Source organism: Lutra lutra, chromosome 3, assembly GCF_902655055.1.
Source record: "Lutra lutra chromosome 3, mLutLut1.2, whole genome shotgun sequence".
NCBI lineage: Eukaryota > Metazoa > Chordata > Mammalia > Carnivora > Mustelidae > Lutra > Lutra lutra.
In genome coordinates, this window is record NC_062280.1 from 18,520,485 (window position 1) to 18,534,858 (window position 14,374).

The following is a 14,374-nucleotide window of genomic DNA, read 5'->3' on the forward strand; positions in this document are numbered from 1 at the left end:
AAACCAAGAAACAGACTCTTAACTATAGAAAACAAACTGATGGTTACCAGAGGAGAGGTGGGTGACGGATGGGTGAAATAGGTGATGGGGATTAAAAAGCACACTTACCATGATGAGCACTGAGTAATGTGTAGAATTGTTGAATCTCTATATTGTACACCTGAAACTAATATAACACTGTATGTTAACTATACTGGAAGTAAAATTTAAAAGTTCATAAAAAATGATGAATATCATGCTGTTTTCTTTTTTAAAAAATATTTTCTCCCATTTTATTGTTTATTTTCTTAATATTTTCAGTGTTCCAAGATTCATTGTTTATGCACCACACCCAGTGCTCCATGCAATACATACTCTCCTTGATACCTAATTTTTGTATCATATGTTTCTCCCCCTTTGTATTTTCTTTACTTTCTCTCAGCAATCTTTTGTAATTTACTATGTGTAGTCTTGCATATCTTTCATTAGCTTAATTTTCAGATACTTGATTTTTTACATAATATTACAAATAACATTTTAAACTTAATGTAATTTTCCAATTGTTTATGGCTAGAATGTAGAAATATGACAGATTTGCAAATTGCGTATCATGCCAACTCTAGTTCTAGCAGTTTTTGGCAAATTTCAAAGAGTGTTGTAGTTGTAAATCATGCTTATAAATAGTGACAATTTTATTTTTTCCTCTTCAATATTTATGCTTTTTATTTCTTTTGTTTTCTTATTGCTCTAGACTAGACTTCAATACAATGTTCAATAGAAGTGGTAAGTATACATCCTTGCCTTGTTCTGGATCAGAGGAAAAAAAGGTGTTTGTGGTTTCATGATATATAATATTACTTATAGGTTTTCCATATATAATCTTTGTCACATTGAAAAAGTTCACTTCATTCCTTTGTTGAGAATTTCTGTTTTAAATAAGCATTGAATTTTGTCAAATGCTTTTTGTATATATTAAGATAATTGTGTTTTTTATTCTTTTTTTTCTGTTAGTATCAATCATTGATTTTTCAAATAATAAACTAACTTTATATTCCTGGAATAAAATCTACTTTGGCATGTTTTTATGTATTACTAGGTTGAATCTCCTAATATTTTCTTACGTCTATCCAAATCTATATTCATGCGAGATATTGGTCTGTAACTTTAAAAAACATTTTTATCAAATATTGTTGGGGTTATGTTAGCATCATAAAAATGGTAAGTGCTCACTTCTGTTTTCTGAAAAAGTTTCCCTCTTAAAATCTTCAATAGAAAAACTGATAAAACTTGGAATTTCTTTGTGGAAACATTTCGATTGTAACTTCTATTTATTAGATATAGAGTTATTTAATATTGTATGTCTTTTTGTATCAGTTTTTGCAAGTTGTAATTTTCAAGAAATTTTTCCAAGTTCATCTAGTTGGTGTTGGGAGATAATTCTCCATGGATTTGTCAAATTTCTGTATGTTTTGTGAGCTGAAGCACTGACAGCATTTGTCCCAGACTGTCTTTTGAAAATACTTGTATGGCAAGTCACCTTGGAAGATAGAAATGGTTTCTCTGTCTGGAATAGAGGGCGGGTTGGTTGGTTGTCTGGTATAATAAAGATAATGTCTTTCTCTGGGGCAAATGTCAGGCAGACTTGCTTGCAGTTCCTTTTCAAAGACTGGAGTTTTTCAACCTCAGGTTTCCTCAGCCATGACACAAAACAACTGCGTGTGCAGCATCCTCGAGAATTACTATGTGTCCTAATGGAACTTAGGATCGAGGGAGAATCTGCTCAAACATGAAGCTCATGAGACTTGCTGTGAGTAATAAAATCCTTTGTCTCTGATCCAGGAGTCTTGTGTCTTCTGCTGGCATACACAAAACTGGCAAGCTAGTTCATCAGCTTGCAAATATACTGATATCTTTACAGTTCTTGACAATTCAGTATATTTTGTATTTCTTGAAAATTGGCATAAATTATTTATAATACCCCTTCATTATCATTTGGGTGTAGATTAGTAAAACAAAACAAAACAAAACAAAACAAAACCCTGCCTTTTTCATTTAATTTATTATTCTTTGTCTCTTTGTGTGTGTGTGTGTGCATGCGTGTGTGTGCACGTGCGTATGTGTGTGTGTGTATGGTGTTTATTTGCTAGGGGTTTATCAATGTTATTAATTTTTTTTCTTTTTTTTTAATGTTATTAATTTTTAATGACAACTTCTGACTTCATTTATTTGCTCAATTTTGTCTTTTTTATATCATTAATTTCTGCTTTAATATATTACCTTTATTGTACTTATTTTGGGTTTAATTTTCTCTTCTTTTGTTAGTTCCTTATGAGGAAACTTAGATAATTCTTATATCATTTTTATTTTCTAATAAAGGCATTTAATGTAACAAATTGCCTTCTAAGATTGCTTTATTGTACCTCACAAATTTTAATATGTGGTATTTTTATTACCATGCATTTTCAAGTACTTTCTAATTTCTCTTGTGATTTCTTCTTTGACCCATGGGTTATTTAGATGTGTGTAGCTAACTTTCCAAATATTTGAAGATTTTCTAGATGTCTTATTATGACCAATTTCTAATTTAATATTATATTGTTCAGAGAGCATACTCTGTATGTCTACCTTGGTGAATGCTCCATGTGCATTTGAAAAGAATATTGCAATTATTGGGTATTGTTCTAAAATATCAATTAGCTTTGGGACTGATGGTAATTTTCACACTTTCTATATCATTACTGATTTTGTCTATTTGTTTTATCAACTGGATGTTAAAATTTTCTATTTCTACCTTTTCATTTTTTATTATGTATTTTTAAAAGATTTTTAACTTTTATTTATTTGACAGAGATCACAAGTAGGCAGAGAGGCAGTCAGGGGGTGGGGGTGGAGCAGGCTCCCTGCTGATTAGAAAACCCAATGCGGGGCTTGATCCGAGGACCCTGAGATCATGACCTGAGCTGAAGACAGAGGCTTAACCCACTGAGCCACCCAGGCTCCCCTTTTCTACCTTTTTAAAAAAAAGGTAAATTTACACATTTTGCCTTTCCTTCTCTTGGATTTTTGTCCATGCATTTTGAAATGTTTTAATTAGGAGCACGAATATTTAGATGATTATTATGTTTCCTTGATGACTCAAGGTAATACCCTTGATCTTGACATTGACTTTGTCTGTATTATTATAGTTGCACAACCCATCTTAGAGATGGTGCTTGCATATTTTGTCTTATAGCACACATTGACTTTTCACCTATCTGTGTCTTTGTATTTAAAGTATGTTTCTTGCATGGCACCTGGCTGGCTCAGTTGGTAAAGTATGCAACTGTTGATCTCTGGGTTGTGAGTTTGAGCCCCGTTTGGGTGTAGAGATTACTTAAGGAAATTTTTTAAAAAAGTTATTAAAGTGGGTTTCTTGCAAACAGCATAGTTATGTCTTGTATTTTTAATCCAGTCTGACAATCTGTTTTTTAGTGGGAGTATTTAGTTAATTTAAAATTAATATAATATTTGGTATGGTTGGATCTGAGTCTATCATACTGCTATTTGTTCTGATAGTTCCATTTACTCTTTGTTTCTCTGTCATTTTTGGATGACTTCTCTTGGGTAAATTGAATATGATTTTTTACTTATACATACCTCCTCGATTGACTTTTTAGCTGTACTTTTTTTTAGTGTTTGCTCTAGATATTAACACATGCATCTTTAACGAAACATAGTGTATCTACAAAAAATATGTAATCTTATCACACAGTGGAAAGAATCCTACAATGGTATAAAGAAGCTTATACCCTCCCTCAATCCTTTGTGTTCTTGTGGTTATAAGTTTTACTTACACGAAGGCTATAAATCAAAGTATACATTGCTGTTATTTTTGTTTTAGACAATAAATAATTATCTCAACATACCATTTCTGCTGCTCCTCATTCCTCCTTGCAGATACTCAGAGGTGAATTCTCTCAATTCTCCTGCCATGCCCCTAGTCTTCTGAGTACTAGCCCCATGAACTTAGTGAAGGACTGTGGGAAAGAGCTGTTGAATACATACTTGCTCTGTGACTGGGGAACCTTGGGGTTCAAATCTGCTGTGCCAGTATATATGTATGAAACCTCCACAAAAACCCAAAAGGACAGTGTTCAGAGAACTTCTGGGTTGGTATACATGTGATGATGTGGAAAGGTGGCACATCTGGAGAGGGAGGGCATGTAAGCTCTGTGCCCTTTTCCCACACCTTGCCCTAGGCATTGCTTCCATCTGGCAGTTCCTGAGCTACATCCTTTTGTATTCTTACGGTAATCTAGTAATTAAAATGTTCCTCTGAGTTCCATGAGCTGCTCTAGCAAATTAGCTGAACCTGAGGAGGGAGTTATTGAGACAGGAGCACAACATCTTGCAGCTTCCAAGACTTTGAGGATGACAGATCAGGAGCCCCAAGTGCAGTTGCGGAGCATGCACTCTCCTCTTCCCTCTCTGCCCCAGGGTATGCCCAGACTTATTACAATACATTTGCATTGTGGGTACAGCCCCCATGGAGAAAGGCTGCCAGGACTATTCAGGTACGAACCTTGTAGGGTCAAAAATGACCCACCCAACCTGTGGGAGGAGTTCCCCAAATGATTGGAAACAGCCTCCTTTAGAGACCACTCCACTAGGAGTCACAGCACTTCCCAGCCCAGAAAGCTGCCACAAATATCCAATCCCAGAACAATCTAGGGCTTGTTCCATCTCAGAAACATGCCTCTCCCCACCTTGAGCCCCTCCCCCACCTTGAGAGTGTACTTCTGCTATAATAAACTGCTTTGGGCTTGCTACTTTCCTTCTGGCTATCTTTAGTCTGAGAGTGGATCCTCATGGAAATCTTCTCATGGGAATCCAAGGACCAGGACCTCCACACAGCACAGATTGTCCTACTGATAACAAGGTCTCCAATCTATAGCCTATCAGTCAGAAGCACAGGTGGTCACCTGGGCTTGCAATTGGCATCTGAAGTGGCAGAGGAGGCAGTCTTTTAGGATTGAACCCTTAACCCGTAGAATCTGATTCCATCTCCAGGTAGCGAGTATGAGAATTGAGTTGAATTGTAGGACACCCAGATAGTGTGCAGAAAATTGTTGGATATATGGGGAAGAACACTACTCATTAGAAATTGGTCTCAGAACAACCCTTGTAGGCCAATAAAAGTACATTTCGATTTTGTCTTTTTTTTTTTTCCTTCGCCCTATCAGATAGTATATCAGATTTTCCACTCTGCCAGGGATAAAGGTGACAATGGGTCGTTTTCCCCCAAGAACGCCTGGTCACTTTATGGAACGTAGTTCATTTAGATATCTTTGGGTTCTTATCTCTTTGACAGATGAAGACAAAAACGCCCACAGCTATGATTTAGTAACTTCTCTGGAATGCTCTTGTTGCTAGAATAAAAGCAACAGTTTCTCGTGCTTTTTACATCCTTACAGGAAGTGGCAGTTACCTGCTGTCACTTCAGATTTATTTGTGGAAGTCAATCCCTCAGTGAAAATTTGTATAAGCCTATGACTTCTGTGATCATTTTCAGTTAGTAAAAAGGTCTTACTTACAGTCAGCAATTCAAACATTTAGTCCAAATTAATAATAAATACTTAAAATTTCATTTAAATTTCCCCTTTCTCGGGTCCAGCTTACCGCAAGCTGGATACCAGTAGTGAAGAGGGGACATCATTGGCTTTCTCTTACCTGTCCTGTGCTTCTGGCCTTCCTCCTGTCTTTGTAATCTGCTTTCAGACCCCTGCCAGGTGGAGACAGTGGGAAGAGTGAAGAGTGAGGGAGCAGAAATGCCTCACTTTACCAACACCAATTTCTGGCTGTAGGAGATTTTTTTTTAAACTCAGCTCTTCTTTGAGATCTTTCATGGATTCTTGGAGACCTGTGTCTGTCTCCCTCATTATTAGGGAATCTCCCACCTGACTTATCCTCCATGAAGTTAGATCCATCTCTATTGCAATGGTTCTTCAACACTTTCCTCAGTGCTTAGCACTCTGGCTTCAGTTTGGCTGTGACTTTTGCTTCCAGGTGTTCCTGGTGAACAAAACTTGAGACTTTCCATGCTGTCCTTGCCCTGAGGAAACACATTCTTTGACCAGCTTTAGGAGAGCAGCTTCCCCTGTAGCTGTCTTTGTTTGTTTCCTATGCAGCGAATCACACAACTCTTACCTTTAGGTTTTCTAGATGGACTGTATGGCCATGTATCAAACTCTCTCGTCAACCATCTTGAAACATCTTTCTTTGTCACAATGTGTAGTAAGGATCCCCAGGACTCCCCCCTTGTGGACTAGGATTCACAACCCAAGACTACAGTCTCCAGAATACTTGCTAATCTCCAAATCCCAACCTCTTTGTAACCTTTCTGTGGGTGAGAAGCTTAATAGTTACAAGCCTGATTTTTCACCTCCCTTAGAAATTATATGATCTTCTACTTCACTTTGGGATTGTGAAAAACTAGATAATAAGCCAACATAGAGTTGCTTATGCTAAGCCCTTTGTTACCAAACCAAGACTTTACTTAATTACATCTTGGCTCTCCCATAAATGGAATCTTAAACCAGCCAGTCAGGAATTGCCTGGTCAGCACTAGTGAGGTAATCTGCCTGATAGACCCCAGCTATCCCCTAAAGAAAAGTAACCTCGTGATAACCAACCTACTTTTGTCTAGTATAACTTCCTTATTCCTGTTCCCTTCTGCCTATAAAAGTCTTTCATTTTGTATAGCTTTTTGGAGCTTCTTTCTGTCTGCTAGATTAGAAGCTGCATGATTCATGAATCATTAAATAAAGCCAATAAGATCTTCAAAATTTATTCCACTGGATTTTGTTTTTTAACAAAATATAACATCGTGGTGCCTCAGTGAAAACTTTTATTAAAAAAAAAAAATCCTGTTCTACTTGAAGTCATGATAAATTGAAAACAACCACAGTCTGGCAATTAAAGGATACTAGGGTATAACTATTCAAAATAATATTCTGTAGCACCCTCCAAAAAAGAATGAGGACATTCTTTATTTGTTGATTTGAAATGATCCCTAAAATATAGTGTTAAGCAAAAAAAAAAAAAAAAAAAAAAAGGAACAGTGTGTAGATACAGGATGCAATTGTTATTTTTAAAAAAGTGGAAATAGATATGTTTTTGCTTGTGTTTAATAAAATATCTCTGATAGGATACACAGGAAACTGGTTGCCTCTAGGGAGGGGTATTTGGTAGCCAGGATAGCTTTTTTTGTTGTTGTTCTTTTTGAAATTTAAACCAAGCGAATATATAATTATGTTTAAAAAAAAAAGATAATGTTAAATTGAAAAAAATGCATGTACAATGAGGAAGTGAAAATTACAACTGATTTCTTTCCAGAGCTTGGGTGTGAAGGAAAGAAAAGAGCAGGAGCCAGAACTGGGTGCAGGGTTAAGGAGCGATGTTTTATTTTTTGCAGCAAAGTCATGGCTATTCCATGACTTGTGTAAGACTGTGACAAGATTTTGGAAATGGCACTCTAAATTATGGCTTCTTGGAATATTGAATATTTTAGGCTAAAAGAGTCTGAGAAAACAGTAGAAGCAGGAAGATTACTCTGACCTTCCCCCCACTGGTGTCCCCTGCTAGAGGTCATAAGATCCCGTATGAGAGGTGCCCTCTCTATACCTGGAGGGAGGGAACATCCTCATTTGCAAAGACAAAGAGATGCCAAGAAGAATCCTAACAAACAGGTCTTAGTAATTCTCCCCAGTTTATTGCACTTTCTTCAAACTCTCTGACCTATCATAGTTCTACATGACTGCCTACTCTTCAACCCAAGCATGAAAATACTCAGCTCCAACTGTTTCCTCAGGTCCTCATTTCCTTAGGAAGGCTCCATGTCACATAAAACTTGTATGCTAGAAATTTGTATGGTTTTCTTTTGTTAACCTTTCTTTTTGTCAGTTTCACATTCAGATTCAGCCAGGGACCCCAACAGGGTCAAGGAAAACTGGCTTGTTCTCTACAGTGATTATATTGACTCATGACATCCTTCTCCCACCCAGGCGTTTATTGACACCCACTGATTTAGGAGAGACTTAGGGTCCTCCTGAGAAATCTTGAGCTGTATTCACAATGGGGATTCAGACGTATATGGATATGTCTCCCAAATGGTGTTTGACTGGAGAAGTGAGAGCAGAGACTAGAATATTTGACAGGACTACCATCAAGAGAACTCTAAGAAGCTATGTTCTGAGTTAGTCATTCACAAAGAAAATAGTGTGTAAGGAGTTGTACAAAGTTGTACAAAGCTTCAGGTCTGTTAGGGACATGCTTGGTATTAGGCTTCTTTTTTTTTTTTTTAAAGATTTTATTTATTCATTTGACAGAGAGAGATCACAAGTAGGCAGAGAGGCAGGCAGAGAGAGAGGAAGAAGCAGGCTTCTGAGCAGAGAGCCCGATGCGGGGCTCGATCCCAGGACCCTGAGACCATGACCTGAGCCGAAGGCAGCGGCTTAACCCGCTGAGCCACCCAGGCACCCCAGGTATTAGGCTTCTTAAAAATAAAACATTAGGGCAGAGGTTTGGGAGCCATAACCTTCTCTTCTGTCTGCACACACAGTTGTGCAGGCACCATGCAATGTACTGCTGCTAGTGTCCACATTGAAAACATTGGCAGGCAGAATGGTCAGCAGGACTCTGCACCCCAGCATGGAACCCTAGCTCAGCAGAGGTGAGGCCAGCAATTAGACATATTGCAGATTCAGCTGGAATCTTCAGAGGCTGCTGAGCTGGAGACAACAGTGCCAATAGCTCTCCAGCAGTGGATGATAGAACCTCAACACAGGGGCAGTGAGTGGGCTGGGAGAGGTAGGTCTCTGGCAAGACAGCAGCCACAAACACAGCTTTTTCATGAATATATGTAAGATCTCCCTTCCTTTTGGGGATCTCACACATACTGGAGACAGAGGTAGGTGGAGGTTGTGGTTAGACTACTTGGCAAGGTGCAGGAAAACATTTGTAAACTACTTTCTTTTTTTAACCTGGTGCAATTTGAGTTCAATCTGGAAGCTGATGAAACCTGAGAGCATTTGGGTTGCATAATATTTTTTATTTATTTATAATTTACTTTTTGTGTAATAGAGACTTGTATATGTTCATTAGCTGTGCTTGAGTAATTAAGAGGAAGAGCTTGAACATAAAAGAATATAAGTGAGGGAGGAAATAAACCAATTTGTCAAGGTCTCTGGTCCTAGAATTGGGAGTAATGGTGGAGAGATAGGATCCAAAAAAGGACACCTTTTCTACAGAATCAAGAGGGGAAGTGAGAAGTAGCTGCCATGGAAATAGATTTTTAAACATGGATTGGACTTCCTCAGTGCAGTCAAGGGCTGTCTCATCTGCTGAGAGAAGAGTGAGAGAGATGAGTGGACTGGGGGTCTTGAGGAGAGTCATGAAGGTTTAGCTACTCCTTTTGGGGAACTGTGGTTGACTAGACAACTATAAAATAAGTGTTGAGTGGTGCCAAGGGCCCCAGTGGAGTTGAAGACCATGAATTTTAAGTGAGATAGCCTTCCCCAACCCCATAAGTCTCTAGTTAGGTACATTCCTGTGGGCTTCCACAGGTGCTGTATTTCCATATGATAATTACTTATCACACTACCGTGTGTTGTTGAGCTTCCCCCCCTCAAGAAGGAGGAGACACCCTCTTATTCACTGTTTTATTCTTTTCTGAGTCTAGTATAATTTCTTCTACTGTTTTTGTGCATAGCAGGTGCTCAACAAATATTGGCTGAATAAACATCAACAATATGGCAGTTGTGAGATTTCTCCCATCGCTCTCAGATGCCACAGTAGAGAAGCAAAAGAGGTGGATGGTGTAAATGGTCCAGAGTGATTAGAAGATTTTCAGGTGGGTGTAGCAGGGGTTGAAGGAGCTGGCAAGAGCCTTGTTGACACATGCTCCATAAGGATTGGGTTGGACAGGATTTGAGAGGTGGTGCATGCCAAGGCAAGGGAAAGGTCTGGGGCAAGACCATGGGAGTGGTATGTTTATGGGAATCATTAGAGCTGGAGCAGGGCTGGGATGTGACCTTGGCAGGTCCAGACATGCTCCTGGCCTTAACATTCTGCTTCTCAGTGCATTCCTCCCAACCTAGTAGGAACCTCCCACCACCAAGGATAAGGAGGAGGAAAAAGTTTAAACAACAAATAGATCCTACTTGAAAAACAGATTTGTGAGTGGGAGATGAAAACAGACATTGGAACTTGATTTTTAGATGACAATCTTGACATTAAATTCTTACAGAGAACTTTTCTTTCAAGTAGTTGACATGAAATTTGCAAAATCATGTCATTATACTTTGAAACTCTCCTACCCTTAGGTCAGTATTACTATATTGGCTTTGAAAGTGGGGACCATACCCGAGTCATCCTTGTAGGCCCTGGGCCTAGCATATGGGGATGTTGTCCAGTATGCTGGCATTGACCTAAAGTCTATCCCCGTGTCTTGTACCCAATTACTGTATTAATAATTATAACCTATTTCCACTGACATCCCAATCAGTTAAATTTACATGCCTGTTTTTTGAGCTATCCAAGAGTTTCCTCTCTAGCTTCAGATATTCTATTTAGGCAGTACAAGTCAGAGCAGCAAGACAAGCTTTGTACAGATTTCAGAACTGTATGAGTGAGGAAACCTCACAGGTTCTGGAAGATTGCATTAAGAACAAATGTCTGCTGGGATATGAAATGTCACATCACTCTAACAAATAGGTTCTGGATATCCTCTCTTGGAAAACCCTGAACAAAGGGAAAATATGTACTCTTCCCAGTCTCAAGAAGTTTACAGTCAGGTGGAGAATGGTGAGAATGACACAAATAACTATAAAGGGAGCAGGATTGTGAAAGAGACAGAAGGAAGAAAAAAGGCCATGGAAATTAACAAAGAGAAACAGCACTCTGTAGTACATAAAGGGTCTTCATTAATTGTACTATTATAAACAAACAACTTTTATAAGTTGCATATTACTAATATATTTTATATTGATGAATAGTAAAATTATAATAAAATTATGGTATTAAATTATAAAAAGAAAAGTTAGTTCCTAGAATGCCATAGCAATTCCAAGGAATATAACTAATACATTATATGAAATTAATACTTGAAGATCAAGAAGCAATACAGCAGTTGAGAAAGGAGTTATTAAATGATAAAGGATGTCACAATTGAATATTAATGTGGAGGAAAATAATATAAATCCATGCCTCATCACTAAAATTTCATTAAGTTCCAAATGAGTTAATGGGTTAAATTGTATCACAATCAGAAGAAAATAAAAGTCTATTTCTCCCACCTATAAAGAAGAGATATGTGTCTGTTAAGTTATAAATTTTATATCATTTAACAGAATAAATCTAGGAAATATGACACCTTTCTCTTAGAATGGGAAAATGATAAGACCAACATATAATACAAACTTACTATTAAAAGTAAAGAAATTTTACATATATATGTAAATAAAAGTAAAGAAATCTTATATATATATATGTATATATATATATATCCAAAATGTAGCAGCTTAAAATGATAACCATTTATTTAGTGCCTGAGTCCATGGGTTGGTAACGTGGACTGACTCGCTGCTCCTTCTGCTGGTCTCTGCTGGCTTATTCAGGCATCTGGGGTCAGTTAGGTGGTCTGGCCTCTAAGGGTTGGCTAGCTGTCGGCTGACATGATGGGGCACCTGCTCTCATCATCTGAAAGTCTCATCAAGGTTTGTTCATGTGTGGCAGATGGGTTCCAAAAGTCAGAGGGCAAACCCCAATGTACATGTGCCTTACGTGTCTCTGCCTACATCACATTTGCTATTGTTCAATGAGCTAAAACAATCACAAGGTCGGTCCCAGAGTCCATGTGGGAGGCCACTGCCAAAGTGTGTGAAATCAGCAAAGGGGCATATCTGTGGCCATTTTGTCATCTACCCTACATCATAATTGGCAAAGGAGTCTGGCAGCTGTACCAGAGAGAACAGCAGATCTTGGTATGGAAGTTCATAACAGTACTAGTGATTAAAGAAATGTACATTAATGTTGGCTTCTAGCTTTTTTTTTGTAGAGCCAGAGACTGAGGCCCAAAGCTTTGTTAAGGTGGTGCAGAAGATGACTTCCCAGCCTGCTAACCAGGCAAGGTCTTTGATGCTAAGTCCAGCAATAAAGGGTAAACCTGGGTTCCAACTCAGCTCCAGCATTTTCTAGTGGTATCACTTGTATAATATCACTAAGCCTCAGTTTCATTTCTATAAAATTGGAAAATAATACCTATTACATAGGTTATGAGGCTCAAATGAAATCATGTGATAATACTCTGCAAGTGTCCTGTTCCTGCTCAGTTCATGCCTCCTCCTTCCCTTTTCTATGATGTGATCTTATAAAACCAGCAACAAAGGAAAGTAAAACAAGAAAAACTCAAAGAAAACACAGGAGCAAAATAAATAGATAAGCCATAGGGGCTAAGAAGAAACCAGTAACCCTTTATACAGTTATTAATTCATTAATTATTGAGTGCCCTTTCTGGGCCTGGCCCCATGCTAGACAATGGAAATATGTCCCCTGCCCTCATGGATAGTCTAATGGCAGAGACGGACAATAACCAAAACATTACATCAGTAAGTATGAAATTGTGGCCTTAATTAGTGCTAGAAAGGACTCTTGATTAGTGCTAATAGGACAGCATATAATAGGAAGAGATAATCCAATCAGGAGTGGGAGCTGGGCAGGGAAGACGTTCCTGAGAAATGAATGGGATGGAGTATGAAAGGGATGGGGAAGGTTATCTAAACTAGGGTAGGGCCATCAGAGGGGTCAAACCACATGGCCCTAGGAAATGACAAGTAATCGTCTTACTCCTTAAGCAATGTGAAGTCAGGGAAAGATATAGAGAAATTTGGGATTTGAAAAGCTTCTTTTGGAATCAGAGGAGAGAACAGATCAGAGGAGAGAATGAGTGGCTGTAGGCAAGTGAATTAGGAAACTATAGCCGGAGTCTTGTAATTTCTAATTTAGTTCAATTTTCCATAAAGCATCGTAAACCTATTCATTCTACTTGGTAAGTCCTAAGGAAATATACCCCAAATACTTATACATTCATCAAAAATGATCAATGACTAACATTAGACTAATAATGCCTAATGAATAAAGTTAACTAAATGGGTTTAGGCAGCCAAGTCAGTGTTAAAATCCATACATATTTTTAACGATCAATAGGTCATAATTTTTTTTGTCATTATCAATTTAAAAAATTACCTTTCCTTCCTAGCTTGGCCAGCTTGATGATAACTTTCTAAGCAATATTGCAAGTTTGAACTCCTTATTCGTAGTAAAATTTGTACAGACATCTCAAAAGTCTGGGTTACTCCAGATAAAGTTTGGATTTGGGCTTTACCTTGGCTGCAGTTATATGAAGACACCATGAGCCGAATTAATCTCACACAAATTCCTCATTAAGTGAAGCTTTTCTTCCTGATCTTCAACTAACCTTTCTAACTGCCCCCAAAAGGAATAGACCATAAAAATATGAAGCATTGTCAGGAAAAGTTGTGAAAAGCTATGTAATGGACCACAAAGATTATGGGGCATCTACAATGGTAAAACTAGACACTGTCTAGAGCACTATTTGTGATTATCTGTTTTTCATTATTTTTGATGTATTTTATAATTCTGTACATCATAAAAAGTAAATAACAATCCAAATGATTCTTGTTCATAGAAATACCATTGAATAGTGTTCAGTGAAAAGAAGTGACAGATTTTGCATCTTTTGTAAATTTATTTCAGCATTCCTGCTGCTAATTTATATTTGTCAGACTTTTCCTTTGAACAGGTTCTAACTTCTTATTGACTGTCTCATTAATTCATGCAGTAAATAAAATCTTTGACTTGCATTAATTTTAAATGAAACTCTTGATTTTACGTTTTTTAAAAAAGTCTCCTTTTTCAGTGTCTAGTTCAGAGTGTCCTCAGCATTAAGTTGGGGGCCTGCGAGACTCGCAATTTGACACACATGAAATAGTTGCAAACCACACTGAACGGAGCGGGGCAAGTAAGTAGATTTTATAATAGAGACTTCAGGTTGCCACTGGGTTTGAGAAAAGAGGGTGATTAGGTCTTGAGCTCACCAAAAAAAGATTTCAGAGAAAAGGTATGACTTCAGGGCTAGGACTTCAGAAAGCCCAGAAGAGATAGAAGCTAGAACCTCCTATGATAAGATAGGGAGGAAATCAAGCATGATCAGTTCAGAGAGATTTGCTCTTTGGCAAGGGCCCGGCTATAAAAAATGCCAAGATGGCTCAGTCAGTTCAGCATCCCACTCTTGATTTTGGCTCAGGTTGTGATTGGGGCCATGAGATGGAGCCCTGTG

At 37.9% G+C, this 14,374-nt stretch overlaps 1 protein-coding gene across 3 annotated transcripts in view; it reads left to right on the forward strand.

The window, feature by feature from the left end:
- The first annotated feature begins 1,609 nt into the window (after positions 1-1,609).
- Positions 1,610-14,374, forward strand: part of CPO (carboxypeptidase O) — a 50,200-nt gene continuing 37,435 nt past the window's right edge. Inside the window, exons 1-2 of one of the 3 annotated variants that reach the window (XM_047722977.1) lie at positions 1,645-1,786; positions 12,074-12,175. In XM_047722977.1, the coding sequence (XP_047578933.1) occupies positions 12,118-12,175 (58 nt within the window). In that variant the 5' untranslated portion in view covers positions 1,645-1,786; positions 12,074-12,117. Of the gene's footprint in view, positions 1,787-12,073; positions 12,176-14,374 lie in introns of all 3 variants that reach the window. The other 2 variants (XM_047722975.1, XM_047722976.1) reach the window with 2 other exon arrangements.